This window comes from Poecilia latipinna, unplaced genomic scaffold, assembly GCF_001443285.1.
Source record: "Poecilia latipinna isolate Pla-1442-1.1 unplaced genomic scaffold, P_latipinna-1.0 Scaffold373, whole genome shotgun sequence".
Classification (NCBI taxonomy): Eukaryota; Metazoa; Chordata; class Actinopteri; order Cyprinodontiformes; family Poeciliidae; genus Poecilia; species Poecilia latipinna.
The window spans coordinates 31,012-44,172 of NW_015112989.1; the positions used below are offsets into that span (position 1 = coordinate 31,012).

Below are 13,161 nucleotides of genomic sequence, written 5' to 3' on the forward strand. Positions count from 1 at the left end.
TTTCACTTAACCGCTTAAGCCTCTTTTATACAATATTAGAAATTCATGAGAAAATCCAAATAAACAAATAATTCAATCCTTTTTTTAAATAAGAAAATATTTTCTCACCTAAAATGTAATTACATAGCATTCCTTTTCTGTACGCTTGATCATTTGTAGTAAATGATGTCCATAGTTCATTTTTCTAAAGGATTTTTCTAAGAAGTGTCATGAATCATTAGTTTTATGAAACTCTTCTAAGTTGAATTGGTTGAATAAGACTTTGCACTGATTAAGAACAATAAATGTATTTGTTATTGAGCTCATATGCCTATTTATTCAATACTTTAGCAACAAAAAGGAGGTTTGAATTATAAATGTTTATTTTGTATAATATTTCTGTTAAATTATTAATTTTGATTAATTACAAACCCTGCAATTAACTCCATTAAAAATTTGAACCACCCCATTGCTTCATTGTCACATGACCAAACCCCTCCCCCTCCTGAAACAACAAGGGCAACAAGTTGTAAATCTCAGTGATTAATATCGGCCAGGTTTTACCAAAGGGAATGTCCAGAAAGTTAAAAACTGACTAATAACAGCCCATGCAAACGTTAACGCTAATATAATGTGCATCGCTAGTTTTCTTCTTGAAGTTCAGTAGCTGTGTATTCTTCAGGAAGCACCGTGACTTGAAGCCGTTTTCTGTTTGGATTCTTGCAGAGTGCAGAGCCGGACATGAAACATGATTGTAAGCCTTTAATGGAGAGAATCAATGTGTTTAAGGCGGCTTTCAGCGAGAACGAGGATAACGAAAGGTAAGCGGATTAAAACTTTGGATTACTTTTTATTTCCAATGTGGTTGAAGAGCCGCTTCTTGGTTTGTGTTTTAAAAAGGCAAAGCTTCTGATGAATTATACTGCTTAAATGTAGAGGACTTTGCAACTTGTGTAAATATGAAGAACAATGATCCTGATTGAGATTGGGTCAGGAAATGTATTTCTAATGAGGCTAACTAAATTATATTGAGTATATTCAATATAATATAAATGGCATGTACCTCTCATATTATCTGGTAATAAATCCCAGGTGTGTGTGTGTGTGTGTGTGCAGCCGACCAGCTGTTGCCTTAATCAGAAAGCTGATAGCTGTGCTGGAGTCCATTGAGCGTCTACCTCTGTACCTGTATGACTCTCCAGGGTCCTCTTACAACCTGCAGGTGAGTTGGTGCTTGTTGTTGTCATGACGCCCATCAGTCTTTTCCACAGCTGCTCAGAGTGTGATTTATGTGTCAGATCTTGACGAGGCGGTTGAGGTTCCGTCTGGAGCGCGCGCCAGGGGAGACGGCTCTGATCGACCGCACAGGTCGCATGCTGAAGATGGAGCCGCTCGCCACCGTGGAGTCTCTGGAGCAATACCTCCTAAAGATGGTGAAGCCTCACGCAACATGCTACATCACCGAGCCAATCGGAGCACCTGGTGATGGCTAACCTCCCATCGGCCTTTTGTTCTTCTGCCTTCACGGTCCAGGTGGCGAAGCAGTGGTACGACTTTGAGCGCTCGTCGTTCGTCTTCGTCAGGAAGCTGAGGGAAGGCCAGACCTTCACTTTCAGACATCAGCACGACTTTGATGAGAACGGCATCATCTACTGGGTCGGAACCAACGCAAAGTAAGACCAGTGGCTGCAGACAGTTCTAAAATTCCATGCACACTGATATTGCCACCACTATATTAATTTATGCCATATCAAAGCTACAAAGAAATGCTTAGATGCAATATTTTGCTGGCTGTAATATTTCAGACACCTTAAATACCTTCATTTAGTCAGGAAGTCTCACTGGTGTCAGAAATCTAGTTTACAGCAGAGAGCTGGCAAACAATCAAATGTGTCCCCCTGTTGCTCTGCTTCCAGGGAGCCGTTAAGAAATGTAAAGGAAATAAATGTCTTACCTAAGGTGAAACGCTGAATCAATCAAGAACGAATCAAAATCCATTTTGATTATTATTTTATTAAGAGATTAAGCAAAAAATATAGCAGTGACTCCCCTGGCTAGACCAAGGAAGTGAAGAAAAGATGAAGGTACATGGCTTTTAATATCCACCAGCCCTCTTACAGAGATGGGAGCAAAAGGGAGGATCCCACCAGATTCAGTTTACTTCACAACTCTAGCATTTGCACCTGCAGACTGTGACCCTGGAGGGTTCAAATCCAGTTCAGAAATACCCTTTATTATGCATTTCCAGCCAGCTGTCTCCAACATGAATGGTGCTTTATGGATACGACTGATTGGTTGAAATAAAACAACAAAACAATACAAAAAACAAAGGCATTACTTGTTGATGGAGATTAACTTGCTGATCACTGATCTTTAAAATAGTTTGGCAAACTGATTTCGGTTTTGGATGATTTTTTTTGTGTGGGGGGATGTGGTTTGTATGAAAAGTCACTAAATTTGCAACAATGGGGTGACTGTTAACTGTGAACTGAAAGTAGTTCACTGAGTAATTCTCTAAACAGAACTTTCTAAATAAAAAACAAATACTATTGTCTATGGATGGTTAATGATGACCAACTGAATAATTATGAATGCTGTGCTTTTTGTACCATCATGAATTTAAAACCGTTTCAATTTTTAGATGTGTCCTTGAAACTGTCTCACCAGCAGGCAGTCCAGCTGTACAGGAGCTCTGCTAATGAGCTAATAGTGGAGCCAGGTGTGCTGAAGCAGGAGGAATGCACTTTGATTTAAAATGAAACACTGAATCATGGTTCCTTAAAATATCTGCATGTAATGTTTTCCTGCAGCCTTAGCAGGAACTATAGTTAGGTGAAAGTTGTTCAGCATTTTCTTAATGTAATTCTTCTGTGTTACTAACCTGGGTAAGCATGCTAGATGTTAGACCGGGACATTAAGCTTACGATTTCCCGTCAGGACGGCGTATGAATGGGTGAACCCTGCGGCTTACGGCCTGGTAGTGGTGACGTCCTCAGAGGGCCGTAACCTTCCTTACGGGCGGCTGGAGGACATCCTGAGTCGGGACAGCTCTGCTCTCAACTGCCACACTAACGACGACAAGAACGCCTGGTTTGCTATTGACCTGGGCCTGTGGGTCATTCCATCAGCGTACACTCTGAGGCACGCCAGGTAAGGAACCCCCTACAGCCTGCAGCCAGGCTCTGCAGCCAGACACATTGAGACAAATAATAGAAATACAGAATTTCTGTATGAAAGGTGCATTGTTTTCTGAAAAACAAATTATTTTTTTAAACATGTTTGTGTTTTTCTTCTTCCTTCAGGGGTTATGGGCGTTCTGCGCTGCGAAACTGGGTCTTTCAGGTCTCAAAAGATGGTCAGAACTGGTCCACTTTATACACACACATAGACGACGGCAGCCTCAATGAACCAGGGTACGACCTTCCCTTAAACTCCTCCATTGGCAGTCAGAAGGGAGCCACGCCTCTTGGTGAATACTAACGCTAGTCTGTGTCTCCACAGGTCAACGGCCACCTGGCCTCTGGACCCGTCCAAAGACGAGAAGCAGGGCTGGAGGCACATAAGGATCAAACAAATGGGGAAGAATGCCAGTGGTCAGACACACTACTTGTCTTTGTCTGGGCTGGAGCTGTACGGGACAGTCACAGCGGTCTGTGAGGACCAGCTAGGTGAGCCCCCACTGCTGACTGCTGAGGCTCAGAGTGGCAGCAGTATATTTTTGAGTTCGTATACTCCAGTTAACAATTAACCAATTACTAAATTAGTGGATGATTATTTAGCAATTTATAATTTGCTATGATAAATGTGATTAATCGTTCCAGCCCTGTACTCACCCTGTTAGTTTAAAACTTCAGCAGCAGTTCATTGGGGAGAGGTTGGGTGTCTCTTATTGCTGCCTTGCTATTATAGGAAAAGCAACAAGTTGGTCAATATGAGTGAGTCTGTTTGTACTGATTTTCTCTGAATAATTCATTTTTCAAGTAGCTATTATACAAACACGTTGCAACATGACGTCCCTCACACCAGATGTTTTAGCTATCGAGTTGTCAACATAACTTGATAAATATTAAATGTTTTTGTGGTTTACAAAAGAAAAAGGGACGCAGTGCTTTGCTACTAATTATCAGCACTACAACTAGATAACAAGATCCCAGGGTATCAAGTTTCACAGCCATAGCTGCTGGATGGACGTCTTCTTGCCCTCCAGCATTGTGCTCATGCGCAAAATTTCCGGATGTAAACAATAATATGCTATGCTCCTATAGGTAAAGGTAATTTTATTTATATAGCACATTTTCAGCAACAAGGCAATACAAAGTGCTATAGAGGTACCGAATATTTTGACTGCAGTCCCGACTCATTTCTCCAATCATCAGTCCTTCAGTTAGTTGCTGTAAGACGGCCCACACTCCTCCTTGTAAACTCCACTTATTGAGAAACGAGGCAAATTATAGTTATGACAAAGGTGGGCCCTGTTTCATACCAGAGTTAGCACTAGCATGTAGCATTACTCTAAGTACTATAGCTGTTGGCTTCATTTAAAACTAATTATTTTTACCCAAGTGTTTCCACAAAACGTTGTGTCCCTTTGTCCCAATGCAGGTAAAGCTGTGAAGGAGGCAGAGGCAAACCTCCGTCGCCAGCGCAGAATTTTCCGCTCTCAGGTCATGAAGTACATCGTCCCAGGAGCGCGGGTCGTTCGTGGTATCGACTGGAAGTGGCGGGAGCAGGACGGAAATCCACCAGGAGAGGGCACTGTCACAGGAGAGGCTCACAACGGTGAGTTGGTGTCCGTTTGACCAAAAGCTAGAAGAACATGCTCTCATTTCCAAACTCTCTGTCTAGACTGCAGGATCGGCCATTTTTGTCTGAAAGGTTGTTGTTGAGGAGTGGCCATGTGCCATCAGTTGTATCTGTCCTGAGGAGTGAATGTGGGCAGATGTTTACCCCAATAAACACGTGAACTCGTTTCCTTTCCTGCACTGGTTTCCTTCCAGCTTTCTCCTCAAACATCCTGTTTCCAGTCTGCCTCCAGCCAGTTTATTCCTCTTTAATCAACCAGCTGGAGAGAAATTATTCTGAAAACATTTTCTCCTCATTCCCTACCTGCATTACCTTCAACAAGTCTGATGTCAGAGATTGGCTTGTCTTTTTTTCTCTGCTATTGCCTAATGTTGACAGACATTCACTAGTCTCTTTTTTTTCCCCCAGATATTAGGCGTTAGGATCCTTTGTTTTCTCAGGTCAGAGCAGAAACGGCAGCAGTCTGCAATCATTTTCCAAAGTGTTGCATAGAGAATTTACTTCTTCTGAGTCTCTGACTGTATTTAGGGACAGACAGATTGATTTTAAAGTCAACTAGAACTTAGAACAGCTCAAAACGCATTTGGCCACATTGTAAGCCATAAAACTGGTATTATTGCTGTTATGACAGGACCTCTGATCTCAACATATACTGGGATGATGAGAACTTCTCTTGCCTCTGTGTGCTCTTCCATTTGTTCCACATCTCATATTTTTAGTGCCATAAATGGGTTCACTACTGTTTGATTGTATTTTCTCTCTTTTTGCTGTAATGATTTATTGTATATTTTTCCCCTGTTTTTATTTTCTGTTTTTGTATCTGTCACATTGTTTTCTAGTCACTCCACTAGTGATGGAAGCCTTTTTTTTAATCATCCACAACATAATCGAAGCAACAAAATGTTTTATCAGGGCAAACTATTTCTATATTGGGTGTTAGATTCTAAGCTAAAGCCCAAACAGAAATAAAACACTTTCAGAAAAAACAAAATTGCTTTAGAGATACTTTTTGTGTCAGAGTAGAAAATATATTAAAGTAGATTGTAGATTATTTTATGAATTCATTTTTCTGACAATCAATTAATTACATAAAAAAATGGCCCATTCTGCAGATTTTTCATTAGAGCACTAAATGCTTTTTATACAGTGTTAAAAATGTCTAAAAATATACAAACAAATTTTCTTTTTAAATGAGAAAATAAACACATAATTACCTAAAATGTAATATCTGTATTCCTTTGTGAGCACTTGGTTATTTTAGCAAAGGATTCATCGACAGCTGAAAAAAACCTATGATAAATGCAGTGTACAGCTGATCTGTTGTCTATTTTTATAATTAATAATTTGATAGCAAAAAATGCGTACTATGAGATTTTTAAAGTATTTTTTCACAGAATTCAGACCAGATGAAGCTATATCATTTGTTATCATGTTTAGAAAGGGAAACGATGCAGTAATAAATGCATTCCAAGTAATAATCTATTCCCTGGTCCTAAAAAGACTGTTTGGATGTTTTTGTTGGTATACATCTGTTAAGTCAGATAAATGTGACCCACAAATATAAATAAAAACCTGCTGCTTCTTTAGCAGATGTTCTGACTCATTTATTTTTGAACTTATTTAACAAAACCTGCCTTAAAAATGTAGCAGGCCTGTCACAATAAGCAATTAATTAAGTTTAAATAAACAAATTTTAATGAGCAATAAAATGAATCGCCCAGTTAATTGCTGAATGATAAATTGTCCCAGAAGTTATTGCGATAAATGATAATGTTGTTGTTTTGAGACCATATTGAAGTAATATAATAATGCAGAATAACACATTCTCAAAGAGCAATACACTTTCAATTCTAATGAACATATAACTCTGGAACTGGAAGGTATTTTAAATATCCAAAATAATTAAACAAGCACAACAAATAAAATTAATATTGAAGTCTGTGTAAACAAAATTGTTCTTAAAAAAAAAGGGGTTAGTTGAGACCAAAGCACCAGACTGAAGGCTTTTGTTGTCCAGTTTTTGGTAGAAAGAGAGAAAAACTATACATCATGGAAATGGCTATTACTGATGTCAGTTTAATGGATCATACGATTAATTGATGGATTGCTTATTGTGACAGGCCTGGTAGCAGGTTTTCTAAGGCTCTGCCCATCATGCTGCCTCAACCAGTCATGAATCAAATCAGTAACCAGCTGGGAAGTCTGACCAAATCACTCCTCCAATAAATAAACATAGCCCTGAGTGTACCTGCAGGATGTTGTTGTTTGACATGTGCAGCTAGGCTGGAAGTAATATTCTGTCACTGTGTGGAGCTGTTAGGACTGTAAGCTGCTTGTCCGCTGTCTGCCTTCCTCTGCCGCTCTCGCCCTGTTTCCCTCTCTGCCGCCTCTCTGACATCCATCTGTCCGTCTCCCTCCTATCTCTCTGTCCATCCAGGCTGGATTGATGTAACCTGGGATGCTAGCGGATGCTCTAACTCTTACCGTATGGGCGCTGAAGGGAAGTTTGACCTCAAGCTTGCTCCAGGGTATGACCCTGAGTCGGCTGCCACAGCGCCAACACCCAAACCTGTCTCATCCACTGTTTCAGGTCCCGCCTCATCCACGGTGGGACCCTCTGTGACATCAACAGCTGTTGGCGGAACCACCACCACGTTGGCGTCGTTGTCCTCAACCTCGTCGTCTTCCCAGCAGCCCTCCTGGAGCAGCCTGGTGAAAAATAACTGTCCCGACAAAAGCGGGGCCAGCTCCTCCAGCAGGAAGGGCAGCAGCAGCTCCGTCTGCAGTGTGGCCTCGTCCTCTGACATCAGCCTCAGCTCCTCCGCCGGGATGCCCGGCGGCGGGGCCCTGCAGCTGGAGAGGAGAGCGGAGGGCCTGCTGCTGGACCAAGGCACGGGGCCCGGAGGGGTCACCGGAGGCGGCCTGGGCTGTGACGGCCACCAACAGGAGCCCATCGTGGTTTTGTCCTCCGCCACAGAGGCCGGATGCGGGTCGGGGTCCAGCTCCGGCACGCTCACCGCCGACACGTCTGTGACCGGAGACGAGCACCACTCGCCCACCGCAGCGGCAGCCGGCACCGACCCGGCCACGGCCATGTCCATGGGTCTGGTGAGCGTGAGCTCCCCCGACGTCAGCTCTGTGTCCGAGTCGTCCAGCAAAGACACGCACTCCCAGAGGCCGCTGTGCTCCGCCACCAACACGCGCCTGTCGGTCAGCTCCCTGCTGGCCGCCGGGGCCCCAATGAGTTCCAGCGCCAGCGTCCCCAATCTGTCGTCGCGGGAGGCCAGCCTCATGGAGTCCTTCGTCCGCCGTGCGCCCAACATGTCCCGCACCAACGCCACCAACAACATGAACCTGAGCCGCAGCAGCAGCGACAACAACACAAACACCCTGGGCCGCAATGTCATGAGCGCCGCAAGTGAGTACCGCACTGCTAGCATGCTAATGCTACAGGAATGAGGCACCACTTCAACACTGTAGCGCAACCAACAAAACTAGTACTCAATAGGGCTGCACCATGTTGGGAAGTCTTTCAGTGTCAATAAGATTGGTAAATATTTCTGTGATGATATCAAGCACAATATGTGCTTATCTTCTTTTCACGGTTTCTTAAATTAATTTCAATTCAGTTTATTTCTGTAGCGCCACTTTGTAATAAATGTCATCTCAAAGCACTTTACAAATCCCATTCTGTAGGTTGAGCTTTAGCTGCTCAACCTCTAAGCAAGGTGGGTGGCATCAATTAGCTAACTCACTTTTTGACTACCTAACAACAATCTGTTGAGTAACTTGTGTTACCTAGCAACAACTTGTTGAGTACCTAGCGCATATTGAGTGAAAACTGTGGCTAAAACAGGAGATGAAACCCCAAATGTCAGCTGAGGCAATATTTCAGATTTTTAAAACAAAAACTAATCAGTAATTAGTTGAATGCTGATAGATTAGATCTGGTGTGACAGTGTGACGTGATGAAGCAGGAAACCCTGAACATGTCTGTGCTTTTCCCACACCAAGACTATTTTATGCATTTAAAACAAAACTCTCATAAGACCTGGAGGCTGAGGTTGTTTGTGGTGGAAACGTTTAGGTGTGAGGAAAGGAAAGTGTTGCTGTAGTTAAAATGTTTCTCCAGGCACTATGCTGAGCTCTGAACACTTGTGGCTTCATATTAGGCTGTTTGACGTGTCCAAGGGAAACATTCGAGACAAAAAACAAACCATAATTGTTGAGTTATTTAGAGAAGAGCATGAGTTCCCTTCCTTCAGACGTCCTGTGTGTGTGTGTGTGTGTGTGTGCTGGCAGCTGACTCCACCATAACCAACCTGTGTACTGCTGTGTCTTCGGTTTCAGACTAACTGCAACTTGTTTTTGTTTGTTTGCAGCTTCTCCTCTCATGGGCGCTCAGAGCTTTCCTAACCTCACCACCACTGGCACCACCTCCACAGTTACCATGTCAACTTCCATAGTAACCAGTGGCAATAACGTAGCCACAGCCACAACGGGGCTTTCAGTTGGCCAGTTGCTAAGTAACACTCTGACAACAAGCCTGACGTCCACATCCAGTGAGAGTGACACAGGACAGGAAGCTGAGTTCTCCCTCTATGGTCAGTGCCCCCCTGCCCCTCCCACCACACACACACACACCATCATGTAACTGAACATCATGTAACAGCATGTTTGACTTGTTACAGCTGCTTGGCTGCCTAACTTAACTCTAGTTCCAACTAGAGATCCACTGATCCGATACTAATATCTGTATTGATTCTGATATTTTAAAAAAATCTAGATGTGGTATTGGTTACAATGTGCCTGATTCATAGGGGCAGATCTATTTAGTCTAATTCTATGCTTTTTGCTCTAAGTGACGTCATTTATTTTACATTATATTCAAATTCCTCTATAATTGCACTTTCTGAACCATTTGAAAGAATGTTTTAGTTTATTTTTACATGTTTGACCAAAATAGTCAACCTGTTGTTTTTATCAGTTACAGTTTATTTATTATTTATTTTCCATTGGCTGTTCTACTTCTAATTACTCTGAACAAATTCAGGTTGTTTTTCCATGTTTGACCAAGCTCGTGAAGCTATTAGTGTATTTCAGTGAGCTGTACTGGTGCAGAGTTGGCAAATAAATTTGTAATTCAGTGCATTTAGGTCTGTTAAAAAAAGTTTTAAGTCAGCTATTTTTCTGTATTGGTGTCGTCCTATGCTAAACCTCAGATATTGATATCGGAAGTGAAAAGAAGTGGATCGGTGCATTTCTAGTTCCAACTGTTCTCATTTTAGAAACAAGCCTGTCGTATTTTAGTGAGTCTGATCTTAAAACCTGAATTCCTGGGTTGACATGGAAGGTTGAACTGGTCTAAGACGGTTCATGTTGGTTTATCCCATGGAGTTAAAGTCTAACACAAGATTTGCTCAAATCTACAAACTAACTACAAGCTAATCGCTGCAGAGCAGCAGGAAGCGCCATCAGAGGGAATGAGATGCTGCATGTTCGGTATTCCCTGCAAGGAGCTTGTGTTGTGGTTTGGGTAGAGATGATGTGAATGAAGCCATGCCTGTGCTACGTTACACATGCAACAAGAACGGATCCAATGTGCCGGAGCAGTCGGCGCTCCGTGGGAGCTCTGCATGGTTTGAAGTTCTGTCCACACACTCAGCCAGAACCTGGAGTCATACATGTTCTGCAAGAAGCCAAACCCAAGATGCATTCTCAGAACAGGTTGGAGTTTTTAGCGCTGCTTGGTGTTTAGCAGCTGGCTGGCCTTTGGCACAGGCGGAGTCGCCATCAGGATCAGGGAGGGTCTTCACTCTGTCCTCCAGCTGGAATCATGTCAGCTGTGTTTCTGTCAACCTGCAGACTTCCTGGACAGTTGCCGTGCCAACACACTGCTAGCAGAGCTGGACGATGAGGAGGACCTCCCTGAGCCCGACGATGATGACGACGAAAATGAAGATGACAATCAGGAGGACCAGGAGTATGAGGAGGTCCTGGTATGTAAAATAAGTTCTGTTCGTGGTGTCGTTGGGTCTGACTCTGTCCTGTAGTAGTTTTGTTTTTGCTGCTGCTGTGTTGATGTCAGACTCTGGAACAAATGTATATTCTGTTGTAGGAGGAGGAAGAGTATGAGACGAAAGGAGGACGCAGGAGAACGTGGGACGATGATTTTGTCCTCAAAAGGCAATTTTCTGCTTTGGTCCCTGCGTTTGACCCCCGACCTGGAAGAACTAATGTCCAACAGACCACCGACCTGGAGATCCCCTCCCCTGGTACGGTGCTACAGATCTACCAGCAAATCTAAACCTAGCTAGAATTTTTCATCCAACTAACTTTAAGTTTAGTAAATACAAAAACAAAAATGAATTGCAAATAAGTAAAATGATCATAACTCTTTGGTAACCGTATTGAAATGAGTCAAAGTGAAGAATTTAAAAAGCAGTACTGGTTCTGTCAACTGGAACATATAATACATTTATTCTTTTGGGCTCTGTCTCTCTGTAAGATCATGCCAGTCTGTGTTGAATGCAGAGAAATGAGTATTTGACTGGAGCTGGTTCTGTTTTGGTGCAGGAACGCCTCGGTCTGAGGCCCGGGAGGAGGTGGAGTGTGCTCCTTCTCCTCACCTCGCTCTGACTCTGAAGGTTAGTCATGAAGACGAGTTACCAGCTACATTTACTCACATTTACTGTAGTAACTTTTTGGAAAAAAAATGTACTTTTAGGAGTATTTTTATTGTGCTGTATTTTTTACTTTTACTTTTGCAATTATGAAGTATCATTACTCTTGAGTAAAATTCTCTTCCCACCTCTTCACGATCTCCAATATTTCTGTTAGCTTTCTGTAGTCGTGGTGGGACTCTATTAAAATGTTAATATAGTTAATTGCAGGACCTGTAATCAATTGCTCAAATTTTATTTGAAAACCATGTATTGACAATATAAGCAACATTTTCAGTTAACACCTGTTTTTGGGACATCTTAAATCGATTCTGAATGGTAGTAAATATGTGTGCGTGTGCGTGTGCGTGTGTGTGTGTGTGTGTGTGTGTGTGTGTGTGTGTGTGTGTCCAGGTTCCCGGTCTTGGTACAACTAGAGAGGTTGAGCTTCCTCTGTCCAGCTACAAGCTGACCATCTTCTACTACGTGCAGCGGCTTCTGCAGCTCTCCTGCAACGGCTCTGTGAAGACGGATAAGCTGCGGCGCATCTGGGAGCCCACCTACACGTAAGAGAGGAGACCCCCAGAACCTGACCACAGCTCACTTCACGTGTTCACACTTTACATGTTTCAGTCTTCGCTGTGTTCCCCTGCAGGATAATGTACCGGGAGCTGAAAGACTCTGATAAAGAGAAGGACAGCGGGAAGATGGCAAGTCCAACTCTTCCCTTTATGCTTTGGACAGAATTGGAACCGTAAACCAGGAAGGTGATGCTGACCCTCTAGTCCGTTTCTATCTGCAGGAGTTCTTGGACCAGAGCACGGGGGTTGGGGGTCGCTGCGGGGGGCTCAGTCCGAGCTCACTGTCAGTCAGTCAGAGCAGTGAGATCCTGGGCTGGGTCAGGGAGGCAGCGCAGGCCAAGGCCGGCTGCAGCCAGAACGCATGCGGCATGGAGGACGTCCTGCAGCTGCTGCGCATCCTCTACATCATCGGGAGCGACTCGGTGTCCAACGCGCGCACGCTGCAGGAAGGTACGACGGCCACACACTCGCACCTCCCTGCTGGACGGATCATTTCATCCTTTATCACAGTTTTGCATTTCAATCATGTGAAATGAGCTGACTAATTCTAAACTATGGAGGAGTTTTATAAAGACAACGCAAAGCTAGAACAGGTTTCAGTGTTGGAACATTAATATTCTGTTTGTGCATTTTCACCTGTTCCTCATATGTTTTTTTTTTTGCTTTTTTTTTTTTTTCCTGTATTTCCAGATGTTGAGGAGCTGCAGTTCAACGCATCACCAGAGGAGTTCACCAGCAAGAAGATCACCACCAAGATCCTCCAGCAGATTGAGGTCAGCTTCTCTTCTGGGATTATTTATGTAAATGTACTAAATGTTTGTGAGATTAACTTGAAATGTTAATTTGTCCCCCTTTTATGTTATAGTTCTATAGAACATTAATGTGTTATTAATCATTCTGTATCTGTCATAATGCTGCTCAGGGCTTGAGCAGCTCTGTAGCAAACTCCAAGTGAAGCTAAGCTAACTGAATGCTATCGCTGTTTTGTTGCCAGGAGCCTCTGGCTGTGGCCAGCGGAGCGCTGCCTGACTGGTGTGAGCAGCTCACGTCCAAATGTCCCTTCCTCATCCCCTTTGAGACCAGACAGCTGTACTTCACCTGCACTGCTTTTGGAGCATCCAGGTGAGTCCGACAGG

The 13,161-nt window shown here is 43.3% G+C and overlaps 1 protein-coding gene across 3 annotated transcripts in view; it reads left to right on the forward strand.

Moving 5' to 3' along the window:
* The window catches only part of hectd1 (HECT domain containing 1), a 30,697-nt gene that overhangs the window by 12,015 nt on the left and 5,521 nt on the right, over positions 1 to 13,161 (forward strand). The window contains exons 18-35 of one of the 3 annotated variants that reach the window (XM_015036557.1): positions 706 to 800; positions 1,096 to 1,201; positions 1,278 to 1,412; positions 1,513 to 1,652; positions 2,917 to 3,129; positions 3,282 to 3,392; positions 3,481 to 3,647; positions 4,582 to 4,758; positions 7,220 to 8,200; positions 9,165 to 9,386; positions 10,648 to 10,781; positions 10,901 to 11,057; positions 11,359 to 11,429; positions 11,859 to 12,010; positions 12,100 to 12,154; positions 12,247 to 12,475; positions 12,716 to 12,798; positions 13,020 to 13,147. In XM_015036557.1, coding sequence (XP_014892043.1) covers positions 706 to 800; positions 1,096 to 1,201; positions 1,278 to 1,412; positions 1,513 to 1,652; positions 2,917 to 3,129; positions 3,282 to 3,392; positions 3,481 to 3,647; positions 4,582 to 4,758; positions 7,220 to 8,200; positions 9,165 to 9,386; positions 10,648 to 10,781; positions 10,901 to 11,057; positions 11,359 to 11,429; positions 11,859 to 12,010; positions 12,100 to 12,154; positions 12,247 to 12,475; positions 12,716 to 12,798; positions 13,020 to 13,147 — 3,356 coding nt within the window. The remainder of the gene's footprint in view (positions 1 to 705; positions 801 to 1,095; positions 1,202 to 1,277; positions 1,413 to 1,512; positions 1,653 to 2,916; positions 3,130 to 3,281; positions 3,393 to 3,480; positions 3,648 to 4,581; positions 4,759 to 7,219; positions 8,201 to 9,164; positions 9,387 to 10,647; positions 10,782 to 10,900; positions 11,058 to 11,358; positions 11,430 to 11,858; positions 12,011 to 12,099; positions 12,155 to 12,246; positions 12,476 to 12,715; positions 12,799 to 13,019; positions 13,148 to 13,161) is intronic. The other 2 variants (XM_015036558.1, XM_015036559.1) reach the window with 2 other exon arrangements.